Source organism: Scyliorhinus torazame, chromosome 14, assembly GCF_047496885.1.
Source record: "Scyliorhinus torazame isolate Kashiwa2021f chromosome 14, sScyTor2.1, whole genome shotgun sequence".
Taxonomy (NCBI): Eukaryota; Metazoa; Chordata; class Chondrichthyes; order Carcharhiniformes; family Scyliorhinidae; genus Scyliorhinus; species Scyliorhinus torazame.
This window is the reverse complement of record NC_092720.1, coordinates 73,007,763-73,025,671: the sequence shown is the minus strand read 5'-3', so window position 1 is coordinate 73,025,671 and position 17,909 is coordinate 73,007,763. Positions and strand designations below refer to the sequence as shown.

General features: G+C 45.1%; 1 protein-coding gene across 3 annotated transcripts in view; it reads right to left on the bottom strand.

The window, feature by feature from the left end:
* Positions 1-17,909, bottom strand: part of LOC140389808 (PEX5-related protein-like) — a 273,485-nt gene that overhangs the window by 172,041 nt on the left and 83,535 nt on the right. Inside the window, exon 2 of one of the 3 annotated variants that reach the window (XM_072474344.1) lies at positions 1,001-1,105. The exons of the other annotated variants lie outside the window; for them this stretch is intronic. Coding sequence (XP_072330445.1) covers positions 1,001-1,105 — 105 coding nt within the window. The remainder of the gene's footprint in view (positions 1-1,000; positions 1,106-17,909) is intronic. 3 annotated transcript variants of the gene reach the window in all.

Genomic DNA, 17,909 nt, shown 5'->3' with positions numbered 1-17,909 from the left:
TTGTGAATATCGCTGCATGGGAAAGGGTCAAAAATACATTCTATCCATTTCATTGTGCCTAACAGGAAAAAAAAAAGAGTGAAAATTGAATGTGCCGTTTAATACAGAAATCATCAATTTAGAGATTTGCATTTACCAACAAGGGAATACTTATGTTAATACTGATGTACAACACAATATTTTGGTCTATAAAGATGTAGCACAAATAGTACTCACAAAAACACTGATGACAATATGAAGGAAAACTTAAAAGGCAAGATATCACGTGTATAGAAGGACAGAGCACATTACTAACATGAGCCATCACAAATGCCAATGGATCAAAAATAGCTAGGATCTTTAAGTAGAAAATAAAGCACAAGATGTGATTTGGCAAGAGGGAAAGAAAATGATTTGTGCTCAAAATCAGTTTCTTGAATATTTATTTCACAGGACTACCCTTTGTTAATTCAATGAATATTATGTACAGTTAAGGGTTTAAAATTGACATGGCTTGTAAGTTGCAGCACTTAAGTTCATCTTAAAAATAGGTTTTTAAATGAATACTTCAGCAACGGTACAGGGTGTTCAGCCTTCAAAAGTGTGTTACATGCGAGTAGACTGATAATGAGACTCAAGACTTTACTTTAGTCCAGGTAATGTAGCAGAAATGCTGCTCATCTAGATTTTTCAAAACTGAGAGCATTTGAGGAAATAATGAACAATGATGCACCCCCCTCGCCCCCTCTTCCCCCTCCCCCCCCCCCCCAATAAACATTCAAAACGATGGGTCCTTCTGATAGAAATGATTTGAAAGCAATTAATACAGGATGGGGATGGATGTTAATAATGGTACAGTTAGGCAAACATTAATTGGATATTACATCATTATGAACTGAATTAATCATTTTTAAGGAAGGGTCTTCATCTTAAACGGTGTTTCAAAACATTGTCCTCGTACATTCAGTTCACATGACTGAATGACCACATGCCAACTTGATGTTGGCATGATGCTGCCCACCTGTGATGTCACAGTGAGGAGGGGTTTTCCTTCTCCAGACTCCTCCCTCGGTATCTCCTTCATCACCATGGTAACACCCTTATCTGCAGCCCTAGCGCCTTTCCCCTACAACAGTGAAATCAACAATGACTTGTGTCAAAAGACTTGAGCTATTACTGTTCAATTTATAACTTTTCTTTTCAATATACGTTTTAGTCATGATAACACTTTTATAACATTCTTAGAATTGAAACAAACTTTTAAGTTTTACATTGGTAACAAAAGCATTATTTTGTAACCAAAGCATGAAGTGAGCAATGGAAACATCCAAGAACATCGTCACTACATCACTAATATTCTTCATGGAACCACTTGCTAGAGATAGGCCAATCACAAAAATGCATCCATTTTGCCCTAAGGCCAGCAGAAACATTGTACCACAGGTGGAAACTTTATGGCACACAAATTGCAAAGAAATATTAAGGAAAATATTATGATGCTGTCCAGATATTTATTGTATTATTATGTGAATTTTACTTTCTTGAAAACAAAGTTATTAATTTTATCACGTTTGTCAAATGCAGGCAATAACAAAATTATATTTCGGTGTTTCATTATCCACCTTGCTTCTGGGCTCCAAGAATTGTTTGTATGCCATTATTTACTTGTGTAAAGCTCTTATTATGGACATTTTCTTCAAAATACATGTTTTGATATGATTTGAAGAAAAGCTTAACATCTTCTGGTGTGCATAGGATTTTGAAATGTAAATAATCAGTATTAGCACCATGCCATGTTCACAATCAAACAGTTACAAATTTAAGAACTAAAACAGGCCTTCATATCAACTTTTTTCACCTCCACAATTATTCTTTCAAAAATAGCAGCCAAAGGAATGTAATCAGAAAAATCTGCGGCAGAGAGTTCAAGCAATCTGAAATAACAGTCAGCAGCCACTTGGGTTTTCATATTCAACTATGTGTTGATTTACTTCACTCACAGTGAGGTGCTGTAATTTCCTTGTTCACTATTTAAATTGAAATATTCAAAACAAGTCACTATTGGGACTGAAATATTTAAAAATATATCGTATTATGATAATTCTTTATATATTTTAAATAGTAACTTGATAGATTTGAAGATCTTGAAAATAAATATTGAATTAAATAACTTGAGGAAAACAAGAATAAAATATAAATAAATGTGAAAACAATAAGTTTGGGTTTTTTTTACTTTCGTCGCCTAGTGTAATCATCAAGGCACTGGAAGAACTGCTTCACAATGTGGCCATGCTAAGCATACAATTCAGCTGTTGTGGGGTGTCAAATTGCTGCATCCTGCAGTTAAATTGCATGCCTACATCTTGGGTCAAAGCCAACCTGTTCTTATTGGGCCATGATCATAATGGCTTAGCTGTTTCCCTTCCATTGACGGCAACGTCATGCAAAATAACAATTACTGATGTTGAGCTGCTGGTGTCCACAAAGAACAGCATGACAAGAGTGCTGTGATTTTCTACAGTTTCTATCTGACAGAATTCAGGATGAAATAAATGTCAATGCAGCAGCTAAACTGCACTCTGGCTCACCGATAGAATTTTTATCTTCTGTTTTATTTTTAACAACAGAATGCTTTTACAATAGATCTGGGAATTGCAATTTGTTTAAAGTTGCTTCTGCACAAACAATAGCTTGCCAAGGGAAGTCCCCAGATATATTTCTTATTTTTATTTCTCATATTGAGTTTAGCGTTGTTACTAGCATTAGTTATGCCTTGTCCGAGTGACCATGCTCAAAATGAAACTTAATTGTCATCTTTTGCAGATAAGACCTAATTGGTTGTGTGAATGAGCGGCAGGGTAAACGACAGTAGCATGTTGTACATGTGTAATTTTGAGTTTGTTCTCGTGGATTGTTCATACACAAGAGCATCAAGATATGCTACACATGATGGACCAAAGGTGAATACTCAATATACTTGAGGGAATTGACAGCTTCAGTTTAATGAAATGAATGAAAAAAATGAAAATTGCTTATTGTCACAAGTAGGCTTCAAATGAAGTTACTGTGAAAAGCCCCTAGTCGCCACATTCCAGCGCCTGTTCTGGGAGGCTGGTATGGGAATTGAACCTTGCTGCTGGCCTGCCTTGGTCTGGTTTCAAAGCCAGCGATTTAGCCCTGTGCTAAACCAGCACAAATTACAAATGAATTCTTATTTTTCATTCTCATATAAACAACCTTAAATATTCCTAGACACAATTGGCTTCCTTCATTAGAAGATGTTAGTAAAATTGGGACAATTGGCCAAGGGAGAAACTGGCGATCAAAATTAACTCCAATTCCTTTCAACATTTGCAATAGGCAACAAAAGAATACCTGTCCCGATAAATATCAAAACATATAAAACAATTAGGCTATGTTAAGACATAAAATGTAGAATAAATACAGAAGTATTAATAAGTTACATAACACAAAAATAGGTTAACGATTTTTCAATGGGAATTTCACAGTAAATTAAGTTAAATGTTTACTGAAAATAATTATAATAATTAGAAGAAAATTAGCATTTATTAAATGTCAGTTAGCCAGTCGCAATTTTAATAAAATGTGAATAGGCTTGATTACTTGACTGCATCTCGGAAATAACGGATACAATTTTAACTGTGTGCAACTAGATGGATTTTGAATGGGTTATAAATTGGGACCAATAACTTTAATGACCAATGTGATCATTGAATTTTTACATTGTCACTTACTTATTATGAATAAGCAACCGCTGCCTAAATCCAAATTAGCAACTCTAGAATACCAGTTGCTTTATTTATATTAAAGAAACCAATAGTTGCTTGAATTATCAGCCAAAATTATATATGAAATAAAAAGCGACATGTAACAAAGTGCAAACATCCTGTAATAAAAGTGGTAGACCACAATTTTATGTCCCCCCACCCCCGCCAAAGCGGGGAGGAGCAAAACTGCATGGAGGGGATTTCCTCCAGGATCCTGCCTGCCCCTGCCCATATGCCATTTCATGGTTGGGGGGGAAGTTGGTGGGGGGGGGGGGGGGGGCAGAAAGAAGAGGGCCTCGGACAGGAAGCCCGTCCATGCCCCGCCAGGCCCTTAAGTCACCAGTTGGAGCATGGTGCCAAAGAATAAGTTAACAACCTCTATGTCGGGTAGGAAGGTGGTGGGGAGGGGGACACACACAAAACCTCAATCTGAAATTTGGGGCGCCCTTCCTTCAGCTACTTGGGATCTCTGGCTCTCCTTCCCACCCTGACCTATCCACAGACACCGCCGACCCCCCCTGAGCATCCCCTACCCACCCACCTGCGGGATCCCTGGTGCTTATCTGAAGTAAGGTCCTGGGACTTGGATTCCGGCATGGTGCTGCAGTACTTCTTCTGGGCACTGCAGTGCTGTGCCTGGAGGGGCTGGAGAGCTGTTGGCCAATTGGATTGGCTGACAGTTCTGTAACTGCTGCCTATCAATGCATAATTTAGCGTAAAATGGCAATGGGCCTGTCAGAGTTGGTGGGATGCATTCCCTGCCACGCAGGACGACGGCCAACAAATTCTCACCACCCTGAAAATTCAGGGCATAATTTAAAAAGCCTCGAGGAAAGACATGAAAACAAGTCATTCAAAATGTTAGCCCTAAACAAGGTCATCCAACTGCCAACTTTCATAGACAAAAAAAATTGTTGAATTGATCAGCTAAAAATGACAGGTAAAGTCTTCAAATCTATATGTACTAGATGGTAGAAAGTAACATGATCAAATGAATTACAATTGAATGGCAATAAGCACAGGGGCAATTTCCTGCACATGAATCAAAAGGTGCCCAGAATGGTAACAAAAATGGAGCTTGCTGTGATTCCCACAATAATGGTGGCGATTGCAAACATTTAGATTTTTTGTGGCAAACATTTCTGTGAGGTATCTCTAAGAATTTGGAACCAGTGCAAATATTTTTCACCAAAGTAAAATATCCTGGATTCTCCGTCCCGCCAACCCCGTTTTCTGGTGCAGTGCCCCCACCCACCCCCGGCAGGGGGATTCTCCTTTACCGCAACCGGCCAAAGGGGTTTCCCATTGTGGGCACCCCCATGCCGTCGGGAAACCCAGAGGAGTGGCGTGCTGCCAGCGAAGCGGAGGATCTTGCCAACGGAGAATTCCGCAGCATATCCATCTTCAAACACCAAATTATTCATGGCAAACTATTTGTACTCACAAATGTTTGGTGTTGTGTTCCATAAGTTACAAAAAGAAATCCAGAACTTTATTCTTTCGCCATTTAAAAAAATTGCCTTTCTGCTGAACCAAAACAAGGCAACTACACGTCACGTGGTCACATGGTTGGCCCTTTGTCTAAGACCTACCCTAATATTTCCTCAGCCAGTGGTATCTCATTCCTCAGACTCCTTGTCGTAAAAAATAGGAGATTCGCTCATCAAAATTCATTATGCGAGCAGAGTTGCTAACAGGCTCATTTCATATTTGGGACCACCCAGGGCCTTTTCAAAAGGGAACCAAATGTAGGTCATTTGCACCTGATAAGCTCACCTCTCCAGTGGAGTCGCTGGGTCTACCTTGATAACAGCTTCCCGACATCAGACCCTCAATAGGAATGGGAACTATTTCAATAATTAATGTCTGGGACATTCACTGCTCAATCAAAGCCAGTTCCAGACACTCGAGAAAGATCCCTTTTTGAGGTCAATGTGGAGAACGAAGGGCAAATAACTCGAGTGACCATTTTGAAATCTCTATCTGCTTTTGAGAATTGAGAAATCCTCAGTTTGTTATTTAATCAACTGGACAGTACCAAGCAGTCGGTTACCATCTCTCGGCTATCCTAGACTGTCTTTGCTGGAAGATCCCCTACCATCACCTACAGAACTGATCACTTCATCTGTGGAATCCACTCAACTGCAAAGTGAACCCTACAACTCCTGTCTTCAGTTAGCTGAACTTGAACTCTTAATGCAAAATAATGTCTCATTGCACTCTTACTCTGGGCTCACGTGAACTAACATTCATTTCTGTGGTCCTTGTATGAAGACTCCTGTTTCTATCCCCCGATTACTGCATGTGTGTGGTGTGTGTATATGTATGTATGTGTCTGTGTGAGTCTATGTGTATGTGTGTGTGTGTGTGTATATATGTGTGTATGTATATATATGTGTCTGTATGGTGTGTTGTGTGTGTGGTGTAATGGGAAGTTGTGGATACTCTTTCCCTCGGGTTTTGAATGTCAATTAAACTAACCTTCCAAGTTAAGCATAAGGTTATTAGTAAATTGGATCTCACAAAGCAAGCATTTGGGAAAATACACCACCACAAACTTTTAAAATAATTCAACTACTTACAGACAGGTGGGGAGGGGAAATCAGGGCAGTTCGACTGTTTCTCTCCTGTCCATAACAGTGCTCATAGATTACTCCAATTCTGCTTTAAAGCATTATAATTACATATCAGCAGTATATAATTGTATAGCTACTTTAACAAAATTAGGAAATGTAAAAATTAAGGATTCATGCGTTGTTCAGTTGAAGTATTGACGCAGAGTTTCCTTTCCTGTACGTCTTGGAAAATTGATTCAAAACCAAGATGAAAAGAAGAGCGATGGCAAACATACCCTATTATATTGCCAAGGCATTTCCAGATTTTCAGACAGATGGGGGAGGGTGTAGGCAGGGGAGGTAAGGCAAAGGAGGAAGTATCTGTACTGAATGTGCAAAGGCACTGATGGAAGTGGGACAGGTGGACCTAATTGTGCATCCTTTTCTCCTTGGAATACTAGTTGGGAGTCCATTAGGAGTGACATCCAGAAAAGATAAGCAGGAAAATCTCAATTCACAGGATCTCAGCAGGATTTTGGGAGGTTAGGTAGAGAATAAATCCTTCCTTGGCAAAATGTCCAAGTCCCTTGTCATTATAGCTACTGCTGTCAGGGCCGGCTTTCACTTTATAATAATAAACTTGAAAGAGTGATATAGAACCGTCAGTGCTAACAGCTGGTAAATTTTAATGTAATTTTAACTTCCCTGTCACTTGCCAAAATCTATGATAAACTAAGATTTTTCTATGCAAACCATCAATGTTTTATTACTTATGATGGTAGAGGATGAAAAGTGCATGCACCAGGGAGAGGGCTAGAGTCTGGAACAGTGTGATATAAGGTGTGCCACAACTGTGGTGGTAGAGTTCCCAGTCTTGGTGGGTAGGGTGAGTGCTGCTTTCAGAGAGGTTTTGATCCCCGACAGTGCCGGGGATAGGTATCAAAATCTGACCGATTTGGGGTTGGGAGCACCTTGGGTTACTTTGACACTACAGGGCAAACACTGAAAGCCCAAGGTTCTTACTTCATTGATTGAGAAGAGTGGACATACCGAAGTCTGTCATTACTGGTGATGGAGCATTTTGGGTAGAAAAGACAGGCAGATAATGAAATAAAGGGCGAGCACAGGAAAAAGCTATCTAGCCCATCATGTTGTGTCAGATCTTGCAAAACCGGAGACAGTCTCCCAGCTATCTGGTGGTATTGATGAGTGGATTCCTGTGCCTGAAATACTGGGAAGGAGTGTGCTTTGGTCTGCAAAGCTTTAGGGCCAGACAGGGTCTGAGAATACAAAGCAAAGAGGCTACAGCATTCAGGAGGACTGACTGGGGCAATATCAGTATCTCGGAGCACCGACTAAATTGCTTGTGTTTTACAAAATAATCTCCTCGCAAATAAGGTTTTTAGATTAGAAAAAGATGCACATTTCACAATTACATTATCACCTCTGTATTTTGTTTTGTCAATAGCTACCACAGATACTCTCTCTCAGTATTCTAACCTTGGGTGGGTGTCTGTGTGGAGTTTGCATAGTCTCCTCGTGGCTGCAAGGGATTACCACGGGTGCTCCGGTTTCCTCCCATTGTCCAATGATGTGCAGATTAGGTGGAATGGTCATGTTAAATTGCCCCTTAGTGCCCAAGGTTATGGGGATAGAGCGAAGGGGGGGGGGGTCGAGGGAGGGTACTCTTTCAGAGGGCCAGTGCAGACTTGATGGGCCGAATGGCCTCTTTTTGCGTTGTAGGGATTCTAGATTCAGACTCGCCCTCTGAAGTGAAAACAAAATTAACAAATTGCTTGGAAACTTGGGAGGTAGTCTTTCAATTTATTACCCACATCTGAAGCTGGTGTGGAGGATTGGCTGCCCATTATAGAAACTGCATCATTTTCCTTTCAATTGTTTTCAATGGAAAATGAAATAGAGTTGTTTAATATCTGTGCCCAACCTACATGGCCAGTTTTAAGGCCAGTTTGAAGCACAGTCAGCAAGTTTAAAAACTACCTCAGTGCATTCAAATCTTCTTCAAAATGCACAACTGTAAAACTGCAATATACAAGACAAAACCAATCTTTTCTTAGTGGGAAGATCATATTGCAGCTCTGCAGTCTTGTTTAATGGAAGCCTAAGCTGTGCTAACAGGTTAGCGCAGACCAATTTCAGGCAAGAAGAAAAAAAAGACAGCCATATACTTTTTGAAAAATATCCTGAGTTATTTAGTTCACTTACTTGATCTATTTCATTATTCAGTCAAATCTAGAATTTTCTTGCAGGAAACTAAATGGTGCAGTCTTGTAAATGGTGTTTGGAAGTTGATGCAAGATCAATGACCACTAAAGCGAGGTTGTAGTCCAACTGAAGGCTTTAATAAGCTAGATGTTTCCCCCAGCAGCTCAGGTACAGAATGAAGGCTGCTGGGGCGGCACGGGTTCTTATACCCCGCCAAGCAGGGCGGAGCTACCATATCCTAACCAATAGAATGCATACAGTTTCCACCAATGGTGCTTCAGCCTATCAGGTACCGTAATACCTATAATACCACATTCACCCCCTGTTAAAAAAGAGTCCGTAGGGTGTGGTGGCCTGAAACTACAAGACATGGCAACGTGGTATAATTAGTTATGGAGGTACCGTAATACCTCCGTACAGTGTTTAGTAACTACTTACAATTCTGATAGCTATGTACATTTGATGGTTTACATTTACAGTTTACAATTAAAATGAAGCAATCAGTCGATTGGGGGCCCTGGTCGTCCTCTGTGATCGTCGGAGCTTCGGTGGTGACTCCGGCGGAGGCTCGGGTGTCTGTGACTCCGGGCGCGTGGCTTCGATCTCCATGGCAGCTTCGGCACCCCTAGACGGCGCTGGTGGGGAAAACGGTTGACCTGGGAAGGGAGCGCCTGCGGGGGGCGTCGGTGGGTGGGGGGGCCTAGACGGGGCCGGCGTAAGGACCGATCCTCCTGTAAGGTGCTGTGGTGGAGGGGAGGGTGGGACTGGTGGCTGGGATGTGCGTGGGGTTCTGGCAGGCGGCAGGTCCCGTAGGGAGACCATATCTTGTCGGCCGTCGGGGTACGCCACGTAGGCATACTGGGGGTTAGCATGGAACAGATGGACCCTCTCGACAAACAGGTCCGACTTTTGCGCCCGCACGTGTTTTCGGAGCAGGATGGGTCCGGGTGCTGCCAGCCAGGTCGGGAGAGAGGTCCCAGAGGAGGACTTCCTAGGGAAAACAAGGAGACGTTCGTGAGGTGTCTGGTTGGTGGTCGTACAAAGCAGTGACCGGATGGAGTGGAGGGCATCCGGGAGGACTTCCTGCCAGCGGGAGACTGGGAGGTTCCTGGACCGTAGGGCCAGTAGGACGGTCTTCCAGACCGTTCCATTCTCCCTGTCCGTTACCCCGGGGGTTGTAACTGGTCGTCCTGCTCGAGGCGATGCCCTTGCTGAGCAGGAATTGACGCAGTTCGTCGCTCATAAAGGAGGACCCCCTATCACTATGTATGTAAGCGGGGAACCCGAACAGTGCAAAGATGCTATGGAGGACCTTGATGACAGTGGTTGCGGTCATGTCGGGGCAGGGGATGGCGAATGGGAACTGGGAGTACTCGCCAATCACGTTCAGGAAGTACGTGTTGCGGTCGGTGGAGGGGAGGGGGCCTTTGAAGTCCATGCTGCAGCGTTCAAAGGAACGGGAAGCCTTTATCAGGTGCGCTTTCTCTGGTCGGTAGAAGTGCGGTTTGCACTCCGCGCAGATTTGGCAGTCCCTGGTGGCTGTCCTGACCTCCTCGATGGAGTAGGGCAGGTTGCTGGTCTTGATAAAGTGGAAAAAGCGAGTGACCCCCGGGTGGCAGAGGTCCTCGTGGAGGGCTCGGAGGCGGTCCACTTGTGCAATGGCACATGTGCCGCGGGACAGGGCGTCAGGAGGCTCGTTTAGCTTCCCGGGACGATACACGATCTCGTATTTGTAGGTGGAGAGTTCGACCTCCACCGCAAGATCTTGTCGTTTTTTTATCCTGCCCCGCTGTGCGTTATCAAACATGAAAGCAACCGACCGTTGGTCCGTGAGGAGAGTGAATCTCCTGCCGGCCAGGTAATGCCTCCAATGTCACTCAGCTTCTACTATGGCCTGGGCTTCCTTTTTGACTGAGGAATGGTGGATTTTGGAAGCATGGAGGGTATGAGAGAAGAAGGCCACGGGTCTGCCCGCTTGGTTGAGGGTGGCCGCCAGAGCTATGTCGGACGCATCGTTCTCGACCTGGAAGGGGAGGGACTCGTCGTTGGCGTGCATCATGGCCTTTGCAATGTCTGCTTTGATGCGGCTGAAGACCTGGCGGGCCTCTATCGACAGGGGAAAAGCTGTGGATTGGATCAGGGGACGGGCTTTGTCCACATAGTTGGGGACCCACTGGGCGTAGTAGCTAAAAAAAAACCTAGGCAGCGCTTCAGGGCCTTGGAGCAGTGAGGGAGGAGGAACTCCATAAGGGGGCGCATGCGTTCAGGGTCAGGGCCTATAACTCCATTTCGCACAACGTAGCCGAGGATGGCTAGACGATCAGTGCTAAACATGCATTTATCCTTGTTGTATGTAACGTTAAAGATTTTAGCGGTCTGGAGAAATTTTCGGAGGTTGGTGTCGTGGTCCTGCTGGTCATGGCCGCAGATGGTGACATTATCGAGATGCGGGAATGTTGCCCGTAAACCGTACCGGTCAACCATTCGGTCCATCTCTCGTTGGAAGACCGAGACCCCGTTAGTGACACCAAAGGGAACCCTTAAGAAGTGATAGAGCCGCCCATCTGCCTCAAAGGCAGTGTATTTGCGTTCACTAGTGCGGATGGGAAGCTGGTGGTAGGCGGACTTGAGATCCACCGTGGAGAAGACCTTATAATGCGCGATCCTGTTTACCAGGTCGGATATGCGGGGGAGCGGGTACGCGTCCAGCTGCGTAAACCTGTTGATGGTCTGACTGTAGTCGATGACCATCCTATGCTTCTCCCCGGTCTTTACCACCACTACTTGAGCTCTCCAGTGGCTGTTACTGGCTTCAATGACCCCTTCCCTCAGTAGCCTTTGGACCTCTAACCTAATAAAGATCTGGTCCTGGGCACTGTAGCGTCTGCTCCTGGTGGCGACGGGTTTGCAATCCGGGGTGAGGTTCGCAAACAGGGAAGGCGGGTCGACCTGAAGGGTCGCGAGGCCGCAGACAGTAAAGGGGGTATAGGACCGCCGAATTTGAAGGTTACATTGGAAGTCTAAACCCAGGAGTGTAGCTGCGCAGAGGTGGGGAAGGACGTACAGACGGAAATTTTTGAACTCCCTTCCCTAGACTGTGAGGTTTGCTGCACAAAACCCCTTTTATCTCCAGTGTGTGTGAACCGGAGGCAAGGGAGATTTTTTGATGAACGGGGTGGATGAGGAGAGAACAGTGCCTTACCGTGTCAGGGTGCATGAAGCTCTCCGTGCTCCCAGAGTCGAGTAGGCAGGACGTCTCATGCCCGTTGATGAATACGGTCGTCGTAGCAATTGAGAGTGGTCGAGGCCGAGACTGATCCAGGGTCACCGAGGCTAATCGCAGCAGTTGAGAGTTCTCTTCGGGCATTGCATGGTCAGCCGAGCTGGGGTCCTGGGGGTTCATCCAAGATGGCGGCTGCCATTGGTCGCACATGGCTGGGGGTGCACAAAATGGCGGCGCCCATCCCTCCAACGTGGCGTCCGTGGAACAAGATGGCGGCGCCTGGGGTCCGCACGTGGCCCTGGAATATGAAGATGGCGGTAAGCGTTGGCCGCACGGGGCCCGTGGAGAGGTTTGTGGTTGTGGTCCGCATTCGCCGCCGGAGACCGCAACAGCCGCACGGGCCTGACATACCCCCACACAATGACCCTTTTTGCCGCATCCCTTGCAGGTGGATGCGTGGGCCGGGCAGCGCTGGTGGGGGTGCTTGTCCTGCCCGCAAAAGTAGCAGCGGGGCTCCCCGGGGTTGCCAGGCCGCCTTGCAGCGAATGCCTGTGGGGGGATGGGGGAAGTCTCTGGGTCAGCCGCGGAGGGGTTCCACGCTGCCCATGGGCCTGCCGCGCAGTCGGGAATGTAAGCTTGGGCGTTCCTGGAGGCCACGTCCAGGGAACCTGCAAGGGCCCGACCCTCCCTGAGACACAGGGTGTCTTTTTCTAACAGTTGTATGCGGATTTGTGAGGATAGCATACCTGCCACGAAAGCATCCCGGACTAAGAGTTCCGTGTGTTCGCTCGCCGAAACCTGCGGGCAGCTGCAGTTTCTTCCCAACACCAGGAATGCACAGTAGAATTCTTCCAGCGATTCCCCAAGGGTTTGTCGCCTTGCTGCAAGCAGGTGCCGGGTGTAGACCTGGTTTACCGGGTGAATATAGTGTCCTTTTAGCAGCTCTATTGCTGCAGCGAAGTCTTCCGCTTCCTCGACGAGGGTGTAAATCTCCGGGCTCACCTTGAGTGCAGGACTTGCAGTTTCACTTGCAGCTCTCCGTTTTCGGATGCGTTTTCGGCCATCTCGAGATACCCTTTAAAGCACGCCAGCCAGTGCTTAAAGATTGCCGCTGAGTTTGCCGCGTGGGGGCTAAGTTGCAGACACTCCGGCTTGATTCGGAGCTCCATCCTTTCTTCTTTAAAAAAACTAGCTTATTAAATTGATGCACGATCAATGACCACTAAAGCGAGGTTGTAGTCCAACTGAAGGCTTTAATAAGCTAGTTGTTTCCCCCAGCAGCTCAGGTACAGAATGAAGGCTGCTGGGCGGCACGGGTTCTTATACCCCGCCTAGCAGGGCAGAGCTACCATACATCCTAACCAATAGAAAGCATACAGTTTCTACCAATGGTATCATAATACCTATAATACCACAGAAGTACGTTCCATTTTGTGCGGCTTGTGTGTGGAAATGCTGGTCAGCACCTGTCAATCCAGTCGATTTACCATCCTACACATGGGAAACCAGGGCAGAAACCTCGGATTGGTTTGAGGTTGACAGCAGTCTTTGAAGCCAAGCTATCCGTTCTCATTAATTGCAAGCGTGGTCTGGGTGAGCAGACTCTGAATGCTCCAAGATCTGCTAGAATTTAAGTCTAATAGACTGTTAGGCAATGCACCAAGACTACCTGTTTATACTGGTCACAGCTTTGCCAGACTATCCAGATATCCTCAGACACATGGAATGCTAAGGGCATGTATGATGTGATCAAAAAGGCAACAGAAAAGAAAACAGCTCCACCGAAAACAAAGGCAGAGGAGGTCAGCATCGATTGCAATGAACAGTTGGGGACATGGGTGAAACAATACCTCGAGTTGTACTGTAGGGAGAAACTGATCACCGAAAAAGCTCGAGACACCTTCGAGAGTTTGCCTGTCATGGCAGAGCGGGTTACCAAACCCACAGTCGAGGAACTTTGACTCGCTTTCCAACAGCAAAGCTCCAGGTGTTGATGCTTTACTGCTCAAACTTAATAAGCAATGGAAATAGGCATTCCTGCAAAACCTGCATGAACTTCTTGGAGGGAAGGAGTGGTGTCTCAGTACATGTTTGATGCAAAGACTGATCACTACATGAACAAAGGCAAAAGCAGTGATTACAACAACTATCGAGACAACATTTCAGGTTTGTGAACTTTCATCAGATGTTCTTCCGTCTGTGCGGAGTCTGCACGGTCTCCCCGTAACTGTGTGGGTGTCCTCCGGGTGCTCCGGTTTCCTCCCACAAGTCCCGAAAAACGTGCTGTTAGGTGAATTGGACATTCTGAATTCTCCCTCGGTGTACCTGAACAGGCGCCGGAGCGTGGAGACTACTGGATTTTCCCAGTAACTTCATTGCAGTTTTAATGTATACCTACTGGTGACAATACTAAAGGCTATTATTAATGGAAAGTAATAGGCCTGAAACATCGGCCAGATTTTCACAGAGGCGGATAGACTCGAGGCCTTCAAAAATGGCAGGCAAGATCCAAATTCAGAAGTCCCACCCCCATTCATACAAGTGGGGGAAGATGGCAGGAAATGAATCACAGGGGCAGTCCAAACTTAAAAGGGCCATTTGAATTAGTGTTGTGTTCATACAAACCTTAGTTTTGCTATTTCAAGGGTCTTAACCTGTGGTGTGAGAGACATGAATTTATGATGTAAACATCGTTGATAAAGCCTGATTTTATTTAAGGGCAGCACGGTAGCATGGTGGTCAGCACAATTGCTTCACAGCTCCAAGGTCCCAGTTTCAATTCCCGGCTTGGGTCACTGTCTGTGCGGAATCTGCATGTTCTCCCCGTGTGTGCGGAATCTGCACGTTCTCCCCGTGTGTGCGTGGGTTTCCTCCGTGTGCTCCGGTTTCCTCCCACAGTCCAAAGATGTGCAGGTTAGGCGGATTGGCCATGCTAAATTGCCCTTAGTGTCCAAAATTGTACTTAGTGTTGGGTGGGGTTACTGGGTTATGGGGAGGAGGTGTGGGCTTGGGTAGGGTGCTCTTTCAAAGAGCCGGTGCAGGCTCGATGGGCCGAATGGCCTCCTTCTGCACTGTAAATTCTATTAAATTCCCAGGTCTTTAAAAACTAACACAAAAAGGGCTGACATTGTCAGAGGTTTTTTTTTTAAAACAGCTGCTGGACTGGTTTTATTAACAGGCCATCTGTGCAGGTTAGAAGAAAACATACTACTATTTGCACCTGCTGTTTCAACAGGGTTCATTGTTGCCATTTCCCACAGGCTATTATGGATGCTTGGCTGAGTTTCAAAAGCTCAAAATGCACTTATTGCAGCAGGGGGTCAAGCTCACGTTTTTGATAACAGCTTAATGAGTCTTTTAAAGGATTATCTACATTTGATGTGGTTACTGGCTAGATGTTTGTTTGGAAACCGATCAAATCCTTGAGGGGATTTAATATTTTTGTGTGGATTTCATGAATGAGAGCATTTTCTGGATCACATGTGTATGATCTCTACTAGATTGCTAGAAGTTTAATTTGCTAGAAGTTTAATTTTTTCTAATTTACATGGCTCCTGATGATTATCCATAGTGGATCCTGGGCAAATACCTGATGTGACATGGGTGGATAAGAAGTGGCATGGAGGGATGAGGGGCAAGTAGAAGGGCATGGGGATTGAATAGGAGGTGGGGGGGGGGGGGGTGAGGCATTGAGGGCTGGAGCACCAAACAGCTTCTAAAATAATTGCCAACAAAGTCCCAGAGAACTGAGGTGGGCCTTCTAACTGGCCGGTCTTAGTACACCCACCACTGAGGCCGCCTCCAATCTGCTTCTATGTTTGACATGCCACACTCAATTAAGCGCCCACTTTCCTGGTTCTAAAGTTGCATGTCATAGGGCTTTTTATAATCGAGGCAGGTTTACCAAGTCAGGGAGTTTCCTGACTCGACGGTAGCTCAAATCTGGCCGATTAACTCTGCTTCTCTCTATCGATGCTGCTTTCCAGAATGTTCTGCTTTGATTTCAGATTTTCAGCAACTGCAGTAGCTTGCTTTTGCATCAACATAAGAGTTAGTTGACTGACAGGGTTTAGTTTATCTATCAATTGAAGAACCAGACAGTGACATTACTTATTGTGAATAATTTATGAAGTGATTCATTAGAAATTATTATGGATCCACATATTTGCACACATAGGTGTTGTTTTCCTATGGGTTGTATCATGTGAAACCAGTCAATATTTTAACTGTGCATGAGCAGCACAGAGAGAAATATATTGTTTCTCTTCTAATTAAAGGAGGACATGATATATTTCATCTTAAATTCCAAGGAGTTCACTTCAATAATTGACTGATTCAGGAGAGATGGCTGAATGTATTTTAGTGTTGGCTGTAATATTGTTCCCCTGCAAGTCTTGGCATTTGTCATACCTGAACTCTTCTGGATTGGCGGGTTCATGGCAGTTGTATGGCTGTGACGTAGCCCTGGCAACGTTTATTATTATTATTATTCAGTCATGAGGTTGAAGCTTTCAAAAGGTGTGAAGGAGAAGCAGAATAAGATTACTCTCTTGAGGATCGTCTTATGCAAAACCTGTGAGCATACAAAATGTAATTTTGATGTGCTTATGAGAAATTTTAGAGCCAAATCTTCCGAGGACTGGCTATTACCATTCGATTGCCCCTCCACTCATCACCCGGACCTCTGAACCAGGCCTCCTGAGAAATGTGGAGCAAACCTGCTCTTCGAATCCTTCTCCTGGTGTAGCAGCATTGGGGGAAACCAAGCCATGCTGCCTTTTTACAGCTCTAGCTGTAAAAGCTGCTAGTTTAAATCCCCCCAAGCCGCCAGAACAAGCTATGAAAAGGTAAATGGGTGAGCGGATGAGAGGGTGGGGTGTGTTTGGGGGTTGGGAAAAGGATAATCAGGTGGTCAGGGCTGGGATAGGTTAGTCAGGTGATCCAGTGGGGAGTTGGGGTTTTAGTAGCATAGTTACCAAGGAGTTAGAACTGGTTTTAATCCTTCCAACGTCTTCCTGGGTAACTATTCTGCTAAGCAAGTCAGAACCATCTGAAATCTCCCACTTAAATCAGTCTTGAAAAGTTCCAGATGCAGCTAAAACTTACCGGGCAATTCCCATGTAGTCATGGGGACCTCCAAAGGGCTGTCCAGCAAAATTCTGGGTACATCCGGGGTATGATCCTCCGCAGCCTAGAGACTCTAGGCCTATAAGACAAAAACTCTTGCTAAACACTGGTGCTGCTCTACATGCCATGTTTCCTATCATTGGAGCCAGTTAGTATTGGAGCCGGGAAGGAAGACGGATGGACAGGGGAGGAATAGAAGGGGGCCAGAGGAAAGGGGGAAACTTTCTTCCATTTTGAAAGAAATCTGCAAATTTACTTTCCTTCTCATTGATGTCAGGTCCCTCAGGTCAGCTGAACAATGGAGCTTCCCTGTTATTCACCTGTTCGGGGGTTGACGAGACCAGACCATGGAACTTGCAAATCCAAATTTAGATCACTGCATGCAGACGAGCCCATGGTTAGGTGATTCAAAGGGTGCCAGGTCATAGTAAAGCAACTCAGGCGGGCGAGATGGTAATAATTTTGTAAGTGGGGGATGCTGGGAAAGCAACAGCCCTGATTATGTCGCTGGGGCCTAGAGTAATAAAGATTAATTCTGTGGTGTTCTGCCCTGCAAAAATTATTTAAACTTACCTTATGCAGAGATCCTTTGGTTCAATTACCAGTGGTCAGAGTAGATGGTGCCTATTCCAACCAGTTGGGGTTCAATTTACTTCATACGACCCCTATTTGCCTTTTATAAGACGTTTACTGCTGAAACAGACACCAAAGTCACCCAGTAGCAGGTCTCTGTCAAAGTGGTAGAAGATTAATTTTTGCTACTAATGGAGCAGTAAGTCCATCAAGGACTATTTGAGTGAGTTACCACCCAACTAATGGAATCCACCATATTAACACTTCATTGTATGCATCCTATGGTCATTGTTAAACAGATTGCTTTTTCTTCATTGTGAATAAGAACCTCGACTTGGTGACAAAATGACGCGATCTCGCGAGGCATCGAGATCTGGATCTCGCCCTCAATGGTCAGGATGCAGACTTGCATATTCAAGTGAGTAGGTAGTCGGTGTC